The sequence below is a fragment of the Haemaphysalis longicornis genome, unplaced genomic scaffold (assembly GCF_048455015.1).
Source record: "Haemaphysalis longicornis isolate Haplotype H1 unplaced genomic scaffold, Haemaphysalis longicornis Haplotype H1 scaffold_16, whole genome shotgun sequence".
Lineage (NCBI taxonomy): Eukaryota > Metazoa > Arthropoda > Arachnida > Ixodida > Ixodidae > Haemaphysalis > Haemaphysalis longicornis.
Window position 1 is genome coordinate 16,837,622 of NW_027526266.1, and position 14,659 is coordinate 16,852,280.

Here is a 14,659-nt window from a genome sequence, read left to right on the forward strand (position 1 = left end):
TCGTAAAGGCATTCACGCCGGTTTTATAAACATCAAAATTGGTCAAACAACTGTTTTAAAAATAGTTTATGTACTCATAGCATGAAAGTGTTCCGGAATATTGCCCTAAAAGAAATTGGCTAAAAGCGGTGCAATTTATCTCTCTGAAATTCAACCCACTGAGTGTATGCGCCCTCCGCTGCCCCCCCCCCTTCCCCCACCTCCTCTTTCCCCGTTTATTACAGGTAAGCCGCCCCATAGAGGATATCAGGACCTGGACAATACATCTATTCAAGCTCTACAAAGAACTGAATATTTTCTGTGTCGGCAGTAAAAGAGGCACAGCAATTAAAGGAACGACAATTTGTGAGCACTGTTTAATAAATGAATTTTGCTGTCAACTGAGGCTGGTAATTAAGCAAGGCTGCGCTGAAAGCTTGACGGCTGGTGGTTGCGCGCGAGCTCACTTTGATGTGGCTGCATTGAACCCAAAATGCTGGGTTTGTGCTGCTTCTGCACTGCGCGAATGAGTCATCTGCTTGCGCGACATGCAGTGACCGGCTTCAGTACAGTTAGCGTACTGTGGCTGAACTCCAATGCCCGTAGCACGGCCGTATTCCCGGTAGCTTTAGTCCGGCTGGAGTCCGACGACCGCATCTCGGCTGTCCTCCGGCTGCCGTACTTCAGCCGTACACGGGTGGCTTTGGAATGGCCGGAGCCCTACGGCTGGAATCTGGCCGTACGGCCGTAAGCCGGTCGACTGGCCGACGGACACTGGCCGTTGGACAGCCATGAGAGTACGGCCGTATACGGATAAAAGGCCCACATTTGGACATGGGCGGAACATGGCTGCCGGAAAACGGCCGGGCAGAAAATCACCGGCCAAAGTACACCGGCCCGCACATACTGGCGGAGTGTACTGAGCTCAAGAATCCCCTACCTTCCCTCCCCCTTTCCCTTCCCCCCCTACCCGAGCGATGGGAGATCTTGATGTACAGCCCCGACCTGTCGACGCAGCAAGAGCTCGCGTCCAGGGGCCAGGAGCTATTGGACTCATATGGGACTCGTGACTAGGGTTCCACCCCGTCTGACGCCTGCGAGCGTCACCTGAAATGGACTCAGCGAAAGTTGTTTCTCTCTCTCTCTCTCTGTTTTAGGCCGAACAGTCTCGTGCTGCCTGGGATAGATACAAACGAACAACTAGTGTGACCTGCTACAATCCCGTGGTTGTACAAACTTGCCACATTTCCCTACGTGTTAGCCACAAAAACTGCGCTTCAGGCGAGCCAACAGAAAATCTGTGCATAACGTTTCGGTTGCCAGTATCGGCGAGGCAGAAGCCGCGGCAGCACGCGAGGTTCCATAGGTTGGACACATATTTTAGTGGGTGTGCAGCTGTCATTGCTGGAAATGGACGAGACAAAGTAGTCCCAAGTGCAGCGTCTGCTTTGCTACTCATGGTGATGCAACCGCGGATGTATGCAGGTCACTACATGTACTCCCGTGTTCTCTATGTGCTTCATGTACTGCCACTCCTTGGATGGGCTGTCCCATAGACCAATATCTTACCGGCGGAACCTGACCGTGGCCTTGGTGGTGCTGACGACGTCGTTGACTGAGCTGCATGTTGAAGCTGAATAGTTGCCTGTTGAAGCTGAAGTCTATGTTTATTTTTCTTTCCGCGTACAGGCACCGACAGCTCAGCAATTGCTAAATGCGCCTGTTCGCTTACTCACCATAGAGTATTCAGTTCAGTGGAGGAATCTGAAAAGGAGTTCGTCCTTTCATGCCACCAGCTCATCCATCTTGTGAATTACCATTGCTAATTATTGCGCAAACAGGATTTGAAGTTGGTCCAACCTGCCGGAATATCAAGCCTAACCCGTTGCAGGACAGTTTCTGCACTCGTGGCCAGGAATAAACTAAAAAAAAAAATTCCCGGCCCAAAGCGAGGTGAGTAAGAGTCGGGACCATCAATACAGAAGGAAAGATATTTTATTCATGTGTAGACTTATGTATAGTATGTATATTATTTATAGATGTATGTATAATTTCTTATATAATATGTATAGGAAGCCGCAGCCGCGTTTCGCACAGTGGTTATCGCACGTAACAAGAGAAAAAACAACAACCGACGCTCAAAGTGATACAGGCGATGGTTGATCGATACAGCTTTGTTATACACGTAGCGAGATAAATCTTCCAAGGTCCAAACATTGTCACAGAGCTCTGTACAGGCAGGGAACGTGGGGTCGAAGGCCAACATCTCAACAAACGCCCTATATAGCGGCCGCGCGTGAGGTATGAGCGCTCGCGTGACAACAGTGCCGTTGGCGAGGAAACACAGCATTAAGAAGCGATAAGGGCCAAGCGGCAGCGCCATATATAGCAGTAGCACAGATACAGTCGGGACATAAGTCGTTCAGCAAACATCATCGAACCACACTCTTTGAGGGATGACGCGTTGTGCGCGCATACGTTAGCGAGGAATCGAGGAATCGCCGCATTCTGCGGACGAAATACATGATAATAACATTATCACCAAGTCAATAACAAGCACAAGACACTGCCATGAATTTGGGGAAGAAATTGATAGAAGTAGAGGTAGGGACTGGCTCAGTTCGTAAGGCGAGGTTAGAGTGAGATTTACAAAAAAGAAGGAAACTAATTACAGCCTAACGTCAGCTACACCAATGCTTGTAGTACACACAGGCTCCTACGCAATTGTACATATATTCAAGCTGTTTTTATTTGTCGAATGTGGAACTAGAAATATAAACTGGGTGCTAAGACGTCGGCAGGATGCTTGTTTTTACCTTCGAGCTAGGAATCAGCATCGTGCGGTTGATATTTAGTTTTATCTTAACAATAACAGAACAATAAAGCGCTGCTTGATATACAGACGCTCGATGTGTTCTTAAGCATTTGGTATGACCATTTGCTTAAGCGTCTCGGAATAACTAACACTGACACTTATGAGACGTTCCTACAGCTGTACTGTAAAGAATCTCTGATTTCTAAAGAAGGCATGTGGCGAAGCTAAAGTATGCACCTTGCAGTTATCTTATCATGTATGAAGGAAACAGTACAGCAGTCCACAAAGGCATCGGTTTTAGGTTGCGTAAAATACCGCGGGCAGCGCGGAAATCCTCTCAACTTGAATTGTAGCTTACATATACCGATGAGAGCACGGTAACTAGAAAGTTCAGCGAAGTAAAAATAACATTTCATAACGCGCGCACCAGCCTAGGTGGTTTTATGGTTCGAGATTGCTGGCTTCTAGGCTACCGCACATCCAGGCAGTCGCACCGTCAAATTTCAACACACTTAGATCTAATTGTAACAAGAGTGTACATCTCGCCGACTTGTCGCATGGTAGCAGCTGAAGCAGCAAGGTTTACTCGTATCATTTTGCAAGAGAGACAACGGTAGTAACAGCAACCTAAACATTGCAACGAAGGGACGAAACAACCTACCACTGAAAACGGCTCTGTAAACGTTTAACGAACCCACTAAACACACTAAGTTAAGTACAAAAGGCACATTACGTTAAGTACCTCGTACGTTTGACACTCTTCCTTGAGATGGTCAAAAACAATGTAGAAAAAAACTGTCATTGATGTTAATGGGCCAGAAAATGTCAACAATGTCATTCCAGCTTGGCCAACCTGCAATATTTCTCTACAAAAAAGCTCCGTTCTGTTTTGTCTCATCACAGGATAAACAAATTCGCAAATTAACAATACGGTATTAGAACCATATTATGCTTGAAAGCTTCGTGTTCTCAACGACGCCGAAAGTCCAGTTATTGTATTACTGTTTTATTGCAAGACATATAACAGTCATTTCAAATTTCGTCAGTGCGTTGGCTTATGGCCATGCTGTATACAAACCAGACAAATTGAAACATTAAGCAACCTATATGTTACCGTACCGTTTGGAAGGAGAACAGTCAAAAGTGTGGCCTTCTAATTCGTGGAAAGGAAAAGAGGCAAGAGAAGGTAAGTTGGCCTTGGAAAGGCTTTAATATGTACGCGGGTCAACGGAGCATCATAAACAAGCCAATGATAATCTAACAGGAACGGTGCATTTTAAGACAAGGCGCAGATACAAAACTGGCCCTTCAACAAAAAGAAATGTCATCGATGTGCCTGGTGTAAACTGTGCGTTTTGAAGCGTTTGTGTCACTAAAGTATTTCCACAGCAGGTGCGACAGTGTTCAAGCCGTACTTGTTGAGCAGCCCTGGTGTAACGCCTTTTGTAAACGCCCGAACGCGTTCACGGTGTCTATAGAGGCTATCTCTACACATGGCGGCTGCTAATATCAACAGACATGCGAAGAAACTAAAAGCACACTCTTATAATACTGCGTCTACATGTCAGTAAACCAAAGGGGAGGTCCTTAGAGCGAAGTAAACCACCCAGCCTGTCGTCATCCGCACCTCAGACAACGGCACAAAATTGCTTTGGCAGAATTAAGGCAACAAACAAAGCGCAAAGGAGCCCCTCAGTTGCTTGAAGTTGAAGCAGAGTCGGGCTGCAAAGCCACAATGCTTCTGCTGGGAGATTAACCTGAAATAGCATCTATGCCACGCAAAAATTAACAGCATTTGTTTGTCTGTACAATGGATCATTTACACCTCAAACAAAGCGCAAGTGGAGGCGAGGACAAAAAGCCCAGTGATTGGTTATTTCCACCGTGGTTGCCGGTGACACCGTTGTCCAATATTGGAAATCGCGGGGCGCGCCCACAGTGTTAGTCTATCAGGCTTGCCTGGCATGCACACCGCGCTCTGTTTGTTTGACTTAATGCGCAAAGGCTGAATGAAGTTGGGTGCGCTGTTGAGGAAGTTTGGTATGTTTTTTTGTAATGTTGGTGAATGGCCGTTCGATGATTTGACGTTTTGGCAGCGGCCGCCGAATGCCAACCAGAATCTGTTTGGAGTGGGGCCCGGTACGCCCTCTAAATCAGTCAGAAGAGGCAACTCCTGTGTGGAGCGACCCACTAAAAGTAATGCTGGGGCCTGTAAGTGCAGATACAGGCAGTGGAATAGGTCCACTGTCTTACAGCAAATTGGTACGGCTTGTTTGGGCGGGCCACAAAGTTAGCACTTGAGTGCCACTCTCTACGGGAGAAACGTGAGCAGGTGGCACTGCTTTAAGCGTGTGAAAATTTGGAGCGCCGAAATACGAGAGGGAACAAAATGTGCGGTATATATTTCACAACACACCCGGCGGAATTTACCAAAAAATGTTTAAGGGAGGAAGTGTACAACGAATAAAGTTTGTGCAGAACGCCTTCGATATCTTCCCAAGGCAAGGTTCGCAGAAACTTGCACCTTTCCCCTAAATGAGTCCCGCGGGGCTTTCGCAAACTCACGTCCGTTGTGCACTTTTTCGAGCAAGAGTGCATAATGTCAATCGAAACTTGTGGGTAGCCTGATAGGAATATTCAGTATAGTTGATAACTTGCAGGGGATTATTTCATTTCTTATACCGTAGTCATCTTTCTCTTTTTTCATACTGATTAGTTTACTATTCATTGTGAGGGCGTATTACAGCGGGACATTTTGCATTTCATCGCATCAAAAAAGACGTCATACGGTCAGGCAGGAGGAGTTGCTTAGCACCCCCCGTACCACATACTTGAAAAGCCAAGACAATTTTCCAAAAGCGACGACCCACAGAAAAAAGACATCAGGACGAGCGCAACAGGACGAAGAGGACGAGAGCAGGATGCGCTTTTCCTGTTGCCTCCTTCGTGTGTGTCCTCCTCCTTGTGCAATTCTCATGGCTTTTCAAATTTCACACCAACTCACCCGTCAAGAAATCTTGCTGTAGTAGCACATACCATGGTATGCGCTACCTGCGACGCAAAAACGTTTCGGGAGCACACGACGCACGGAAAATAGCTTTCGCAAAAGTACAAACGGCTGCTCTCTCTTTTCTTTTGATTCACCCGGAAAAGAGTGAGCGGTGCGAGCACAGTAACATGCTGGAAAACATTATTAGCGACTGGGAGCACGGAGGACGTACGACGGACAGGTGGTATAACACCGAGCAGAAATCCTTTTGTACACATAAATGCTCTGTAAAATGCTGCACTCCTGGTAACCGACCAAGACAAGACAAGGCTCGCTCTTTATCTCTCTCCGCCAACACTTCACAAAACACATGACACACTTGCCCCGTTACACTCTCATCTCAAGGTTGCGCCTTCAAAGAGGAGGAACTCTTTACACGCGCGCTGGGAAATTAAACTGCCCAGAACGAAAAAAGGAAGTACGCGTAACATTTAACAACAAGCACGATGGCTCCGTGAGAAATATCTATTTAGGGGAGACGTTACGTTGGCCAATACACGTAGAAAAGTGGAGATCACGTAGAAGGGTAGCGTGGAGTGTCTGCGTACGAAGCAGCTGTTCTTGCGGGACGCCCAGGGCACGTCTAGCTGCGCACGGCACGAGACAGCGGCTGCAAGTTTCGTGTCAGGCCTTAATCATCTCGGGACGTCACAATTAGCGCTCGAAGGCCGACGAGCCACGCTGGTGACGCCTGCCATTGTCGCGCGGGTACAGCAGGGCGGTGCTGAACCGTTCTGTACTGGCGCTACAGCGGTTGCATCCGTTTGGGTTTCGCCTTGCATGTTGTGATGCGGCGTGGTATTGCACGGTCTACAACAAAATGACGACCACGGCTATACATAGAGAAAGGAGTAGTCGCGTCTCTCTGCGTGTTCAGGTGGTCCACTGGTCGGTTACCAACGGGGTCGGCTGTACACGACGAAACGAGTTCCAAAACAGCGGAGCACGGAACAGAAACTTTACTCTTCCTCTAGGGCGAAGCACATGTGCTGCGAGCGACGCGTTTAGGCACACGTTTGTTTCCTCCCCCAACCGGTCGGGCAGCGGGGAGGAACACGGCTGCAGGAGCGGTTTTGTAGCGGGACAAAACGCGCGCGGAAACGCGTCGCTCGCCGCACATGTGCTTCGCCCTTTATTCTGTTTAAGCCGCGTGGTCTTAACGCTAAATTCGCAATCTCGCAAAAAGGAATTGTATAGCTTTTTTTTTATTCAGGAACCTTCGACTTGTAGTTTTACCTCTTCCTACCTGGTGGGACGGCCACATTATGGTTGTTTTTTTTTTGTCAACCTAAAAAAAAACGCATACCCACCAAATTATTTTACCTGTTTTTTGTGCTGTGCTGTTTCTCTGAAATGTGCTTCCCCTGGTTACCGACCTTTCACATGGAGTCCCCCCAGCCACTTCCACACCCACAATGGCGTGCCGGATAGCCCGGTTGCAGCTTAGGAGGGTGTCCTGTTGCACACATCGTGTACTTATATAGCTGGTTTAACGATATGGGTCTGAGGAGGGAAATATTGTTGGGTTTGACTTGAAGAGCAGGAAAAGCACAGTCGGGCACGAAGCGGCTGCAAGACGTAGCCAACGGGTGAACGTGGATAACAACGCATGTCGGAGGCACAAATGCTATGGCTCCAAAGGCAAACACATAAAGGATGACAGACCGCTCAGGTCATGTCGCTTACAAGTTACACGGATAAAAGCTGTACAGGGACGAGTTTTAGGCGCTTAAATGTGTACTAGCACGAGGATCTAGTGATTGTTTTCGTGTGGCCGCCCTTGTGGTCGCACACTGTTTGGTACAGGTAAGAGACGAAGAAACGTTTTTGTATGTATATATATGTCAATGACATGTCTTTTACTCCGCCACAGAGATGCGTAGGGTATCTCGTGCGAAAAGAATTATTTTGGCCTGAATTTTTTGTTCTCAGACAGCTTCTTGTTCAAGTCTCTCAGTTTCTTTTCACGACAACCCCTGCGCGCACGGAAATAGTCGAAAGTGACAAGCAGTGGAACGAAGCCTAAAGAGGTTCAAGTTGGTAAGGTAACGCTTAATTGGGCGCATGGGTGTGGCACGTCACTCACGTGAATTCCTTAAAGCATTTGGAGGTAAGGTTGCTGAGCTGGGACGCGGAGTCCAAACTACATGTCGTACGACTGACTGAGGAGGCCAATAACGCCCACAGGCTTTTGACCTCCATCTAGAGGGAAAGGGCCGACAAATCTTCGCATTCCCCGCTCTGCTCGCTCGGTTTTTGCCGCAATGAACTTTGCTCGTCCTCATCACCAACGTCGCGCCATAAGTAGGGTTTTCGAACAGCTGGCACGCCATCTGTGATTTTTAACTCTACTGTTTGGCACCAGCAAGAGGTGGTTCTACGCAGACCACGCAACTGCGTTCCTCGAGCTTTACCGACAACACGAAGCCCCGCGCCATTTCAACAGCGCAGAAAGGTGTGCTTGTCCCCCTTTAGAAATTTATAATAGTTTCGCACATTGTTGCTTGGTGGAGTTTGTTCCGTAGAGCAGCACAAACAACGGCTCTACCTCGTCCGGCCGCACGACACTTGACCACGACTTAATGGTTTGCTGTTTGGCACGCAGCAGCTACCGAGAAAAAGTTGTAGATGTGAAAAAGAGAATTTAGTTGCCCGTCTTGGCAGACTGCTAATGTTGCCGAACCTCACGCAACGTTGCGAGCCAGAAGAGTTAATATTTCGCTACGTGCGTCTTCTAAATAAAGAGGCCGTTAATACTGTACGATTCCATACTTGGACACGCACACATCTTACGAATATTTGCAGGCAAGTTGTGACAGGAGTTATTTGTTAGTTTCTGCTACGTGGCGTGAAAAACAGGCAAGAACAAGTGTAATTGTACTACGGACTTCCCAATACAGCTGTCTATGCAATTGACAATATTCTGTTCAACTTGACACATATTCAAACAGGCCACTCGGTGGCTCACAGGAGCGTAGTCCTCACTCTGTCTTCTTGCCGCAAAAACGTGATGTCCTTCTCGCGTTTGCACGCACGTCTATGCGAAACTAGGTTTAGAACCCCAGGGTAGCTCAGCAATAGCGTTAGGCAATACCAATGCTGGGCGCCATTTGTGTCGCCTTTTAATAGATGTGATACTGAAAGCATCTTAGGTCACACCTTTTCTCGCTGGGCTAGGCACAAGAACACCGAAATCAACATTATCATGTGCTCGGCCTGGCGACAGTCTTCTCGCTAAATTTGATCTCATTTGCGGAACTAGAAGAGCGACACGCTTCCCCAATCCGCGAACATGGATGACCCTGTGGATCCAAGAGACCTCAGCTGCCTGATGTAGAAACCTACCGTCTGTCCAAATAAGTCGCTTCACAAAACAAAACTAAGTACCTGCATGCCCTTAACGCGATTGCAGTTCGCGCGCTTTGTGGCGCTTCCGTGGACAGTCGGCTGTCATTGAGCTGCTCGTGGTTAAGTGGGCAGAACTAACAAATCGTGTGAGTTCTGGGGGTGTGGCGTGCAGGCTACTGTTTTTGACAACCGATCACGGCGCAACAATGCCCCTAACAATCGACCCGCATTGCTCTTCCTCGCCAAACTAGTATTCACTGCACCCGTATTGACGAGTCCACTCACTCGCTTGAATCGCACGGTCATCGTCGAAAAAGTGATCGAATTTACTGAGGATGACGTGCGCTAGCTTCATAGGTTTGATTACTTCCCCGCACCGTTGTAATGGAAAGCCAGTGTCATTACGAGGATTAGTCTACCCGTGGTGCAGTATCACGTACGACAGCAATTGTTTTCATCTACAAAGGTTAACAGACAGACGAAAAAAGATCGAAATATTACTGCCCGATTGTGCGTGTTGTATCTTGAAGGACGCGGCACTGGTTGTGGACATTATTCCACGTGTTACACCAGCCAAAGTGCTACGGAAGAGAACGGCGGCGCCCCCGTGCGGCGGCGATGCAGGTTTCGTCATTTGGCGTGTTGCCGCCCTTCCAGCGGGGGGACCACGGTGCTGTTAGTGAGGAGAGCCCTGAGCCTGGAGAAAGTGAGCGAGCCAAAGGAGTCGGGCAGCCTCGCCAGCGGGTGTCACTTGTTCGTGCTACGCCGCTTGGCATCCTCCCGGCTTTTTCTCGTTGCTTCCTCGGTGCGCAGGGTGACGCCGAAGATGTCCTCGTGGATGCGGTTCTCCTCCTGGGGGGTGAGAGAGGGGAAGAGAGATGCAGCCAGAAGACGCAGCACTTACTCCCTCACTCACTCCATTAGACAACCGTTAGTAAAATGTAGTATGTCTAGCACAGTCTGCCTTTTAACGTCAGCACTAGCCATGCCGCACCATTTGCCTCCGGCAAGCCTTTACATTTACAAGTAACTGCAAAAGAAATAGAGTGTGTAAAAACTTCGTAACTGCCATGAAAGTAGCTGTATGGAGCTTCCGCCAAAAAAAAATGCGCTTTTTACCGGGCTCCAGTTTTGAGAGGTATAGGCAACCATTATTAGATATCTTATGGCAAGCACAGACGGTTTTATAACATCACTACTGGCATTGCCGGGCTATTTTTCTTTGGCAAGCATTTACATCTGAAGTAACTGCAAAAGAAATCGTTTTTTTAATGCGGGCCAATCCACTCTGTGAAGGGGATTAGACAGCGAAGCTGTAAACGACACCCACAACGATTAACCGTGCGAGGTCAATTGATTCACGCACGTGGCTCTACAAAGAGGGAAACCGGAGACAAATGAAGTGTACTTAACCACACGCTCTATTACTTCAAAGAGATATTCTTTGCTAAGGTTAGATCAATGCATGATTCATGACCGGTGGTTGATTGAGTTGTACTGGTGAACCACATGAGTGGAAATTTTATTATAAAATTAAAGGAAGCTCTGACCCGGTATTAGACGATCTCACTTCTCCACCGTCTCTGCCGCACCCGAGGGAGGTGACGAAATCGGCGGCAGAGACGGAGAAGTGCTATGCCTTGTCTTCGTGTGAGCTTCCTTTAATTTTTGCTAAGCCCTGGCGCATTCGCGAGGCACGCTCACGGCCACAGCACATGCCGTGTGCGGAGCGCACAGCGTCGCGAGAGGTCGCGTGAGGCTATCACATGGGGCATTCAGCGAGAACGTAGGGGGTAAACCCCCCACAGCTGTGCTGTGAGCCCACCGTCTGTCTCCCCCATCTGGTAAGACAACGAGCTCTCCCCTGTTTCTGTATTCTTCCCAGGTTCGGTTCCTGGTGGTGCCAGTAATTTTTGTATTTGTTCGCGGGAGCTTATTGTTGACGCCGACGGTCGCGACAGAACCCTTAGCGAGTAGAGGGGGAAAGCCTCCCTTTAAAGGTTGGTAACTGCCCAGAAGTAGGTTATGGAGCTACCACTGACGAAATTGCACTTTTGACATGACTCCACTTGTGAGAAAGATTAGGCAATCATTTGTAAAATAAAGCATGTCGAGCACCGTCAGTTCTTAATCTCAGCATTAGCCATGCTAAAAAAATTTCAAAAATAGTGACTCATCGCTAAAATTCACTTATTAGGCATTCAACCCGGAACTCTCGAATGAAATCCTTTCGCCTCAAGCACTACATTTTTATTGATGATAGACCCAATAAACCACCCGTTTCATTCCGCACGCACTCATTAACAATGTCGCTTGCACAGACGGACACATACCCTGAGCTTGTCCATGAGTGCTTCGGCCTTTTCCTCAGTAACATTCCCCTTGTCCTTGAGGATGGCGCGCACCGCCTTGTTGACTCCGTCGGCCATGATGACGTCACCGCAGACGTACAGGTGGCCGTTGTCCTTCATGAGCAGCTTGTACAGCTCGTCAGCTCTCTCATGCAGCCGGTCTTGCACGTAGCACTGGAACCCGATTGATAAGACGACCCCAATCACCATATTTTCTTGTTATAAGCGCACAATGTCCGAGCTGTGTATCCCCATGAAATAAGGTTCGTGGGTGGGTCACGGGACGGCGAGATAGCGCGTGTTTTGGCAATGTGTTGACTAGGAAGCAATGAAGTGTTACTTTACTTTTGAAGCAACAGTGTCAGCACTGGCTATGACATGGCCTTGTCCTCGCACACAAACCAACAGACTTATGACCGTCAATGTCCACATAGGACAGAGTGTCGTACTATTCACACTAGAGGGATATCTCTCACTACAGGCGTGTGTGGTTGCGTGAGTCACCCTAACAGCCGAAACTGTTTTATTTCACTTCGCCTGGCTTGTGGCATGGCTTCTTGTGGCTCGTACTAACAAATTCAAACTGACGGACATTGTCTTTCTCGCGCTGCATGAAACTTTTCACAGAATTCCTGACGAAGTAAGCTGTGCTATTAATCAGGTAAAGCAACTTCAACTTTAAATGGTCCTTTAGTGGCATTGTTGCAATCTTTACTGCCCTAGTCAACTTTCCAGCTTGTGCAAGTCATCCGAAGTACAAATCAAACACTTATCAGCATTTTATGATGTAACTCGCGTTGAAGTGCCGCCCGCTTAAGTACTAGCCCCAGATCTTCTTCCAGTAGATATGAGTATGAAACTCTATGCATCATGCCACCGAAAACTACAGAAATGTGAAAGCCACACCTAAAAGCCAGAAATTCTTTGTGAAATAATGATTTCTGGGTTCCTAGTTTCTCAGTATTCGTTTTCCCACTTCCTGCGGGCAGAATCCCTCGCGAATCTCAAAGACACGCGGGAATAGTAAAGGCAGGAACTATCAGCACAAGAGCCCGCACTGCCTGTTGCAGTTTCCCTAGCTGTTACTTCCTTGGTTCTGCGTGCATTTAGGAGTGCCCTTCAAAAACCTCTGTGCTTTTGTTTTTTGGTTCTGTGCCCCTATACCTGATTCTCTTTATGGCTTCCAATCTGGAACGTTTGGGACGTAATACGCGCCGTTCAGGGAATAGATTAAAAAGGAGCGCAGGCAAGTGGCTTGAGCATGGGCCATGTTGCGACAGGGAAAAGCCATTCTTCAGCGTTTATTTGCGCCGTGAAGAGAGCGACGCAAAGCCGTGCACGGCGGTCCAAGCACAGCGTTCCGAACTCCTGGGCGTGCCCCCTCGCAGTCCCCGTGCCCCGTGCGTGCCGACGAATTCTAGTTCACTATACCGACGTGCCACACCCTTCTCAGCGTCTCTACAATCATCATCATCGTCTATGTTGGAGACAAATTAGAAATCCGCAGCAGGCCACATATTGACGATCGACCTCATCGGGGGCTCAACAGTGAAAAATGAAATTTGTCTGAAAATGAAATTTCTCAGTTCTGAAAAATGAAATTTTAACATTCTAAATTCCCGCAACACCATCATCCCAATGTCAAGTTGTGGACGGTGGTTCTTATGCAATGCCTTGTTCCTCTTCTTAAGATCACGACAGACACGGGCGATTAGGAAACAAGTTAAGGTTGTCAGCGCGGGAGGTCCGGTCTGAGTTTGCGGTACCCTTGCAATAAGCTCACTGTTGTACTCGGCACAATTTACGCCGAGGGGCGTCTATAATACATGCCTTTTTCTGTCCCGGTACTCTGGAGAAGGCCAGGAAGACGTTCTGCAGCGCCCCGGCGTCTTTCATTGTCTGCACTTCCTCGGCGTACAGTTGTGACTCTTTCGTCCGGCACCCGAAGTACAGCTCCATCTGGCCTTCGTAGAACGGCTGACCTAGATTGGGTAGAGATAGGAACACATACATACAAAAAGACAAAGATGGCAAATAACTTGCAGTTCAGCAGTGTCTGTAACCAAGCTGGTAGATAGTTAAAAATTATTTATTGTTATTGATATAGCTATTTCTAGCAGCTTTATGCAAGGTCGCTCTCTCCAACAAACCCTCTCCCTCACAACATCACTCACTCACTCAAATAAACCAATACGGGGCCTGATCCATTCGGTCCTGATAAGACGTAGTGCAAGACCAGCCAAAAACGAATTCAGCCTGAAACACGTAAAAGAGGCCGTTCGATTGAAGCACCATCGGCGGCCGCCCTTCTTGTCTGCAAGCTGTATTTCGCTGTTATTTTCCCTTTTTGTGGCTTAGAGCTCAGTCGTTTAAGGTTTAGCTGGCCTTAAAGCTACTACTCAGAGTGTTCAAACAAGAAATTTGCCGCGCATCTGCTCAATCATACAAAGACGATGCTACTCTGCCCTCCTGCCTCGTCAATCCATTCAATTTTACCGCGCTCCACTGCTCCACGCTAAGGCCCTTCTCCACGCGCGGGGAAGCACCACTAGCCCGCAATATATACCTGCAGTAATGCGCGAGTGAGTACAATTTTGGTACAATATCAATCGTGAAACGAACCGGCGAAGAGTGGCAACTGACTGGTGGCGCCATCTGGCCCTTGCTGCGGGAAACGCACAATAGGGCGTCCCCAGGGCCACTGCCAGGAGGCCTCAGCGGTACCGCAGCAGTGCAGTCGGCGTTGCGTTTTTTTCTACGGGCAATTTCACGGGGAATTTTTTCCACAGTGGCTGTAGTGTTTGATTTGCTAAAGAAAATCAAGCATCCCTGTATTTTTTCGTGAAAGAACACTGCAAATGTCACTTATAAATTGATGTTTTGCTTTAAATATGCGTAACGTTTGTTTTGTGCTCAGCAATTTTGACGAGTATGTACGTTGCCACAAGATTTAGCAGTTTATAAATGGCGTTGGCCATATAAATGTCTCTCTCAACGTCTGCGTTAACTTTGGCCAAGCGGCTGAATCGAGGGTAAACTTGTAACCATCTGAGACTCTAACAGCGCTAGTAACATTCGCAGTGTTTTAACCCCGTTCGCGTTTGTCGACAACCGACC

The 14,659-nt window shown here is 48.0% G+C and overlaps 1 protein-coding gene across 1 annotated transcript in view; it reads right to left on the bottom strand.

Moving 5' to 3' along the window:
- Window positions 1–1,956: 1,956 nt before the first annotated feature.
- The window catches only part of LOC144166165 (nitric oxide synthase-like protein), a 527,573-nt gene continuing 514,870 nt past the window's right edge, over window positions 1,957–14,659 (bottom strand). Inside the window, 3 exon segments of the mRNA XM_077695765.1 lie at window positions 1,957–10,043; window positions 11,525–11,716; window positions 13,373–13,524. Coding sequence (XP_077551891.1) covers window positions 9,939–10,043; window positions 11,525–11,716; window positions 13,373–13,524 — 449 coding nt within the window. The 3' untranslated portion in view covers window positions 1,957–9,938.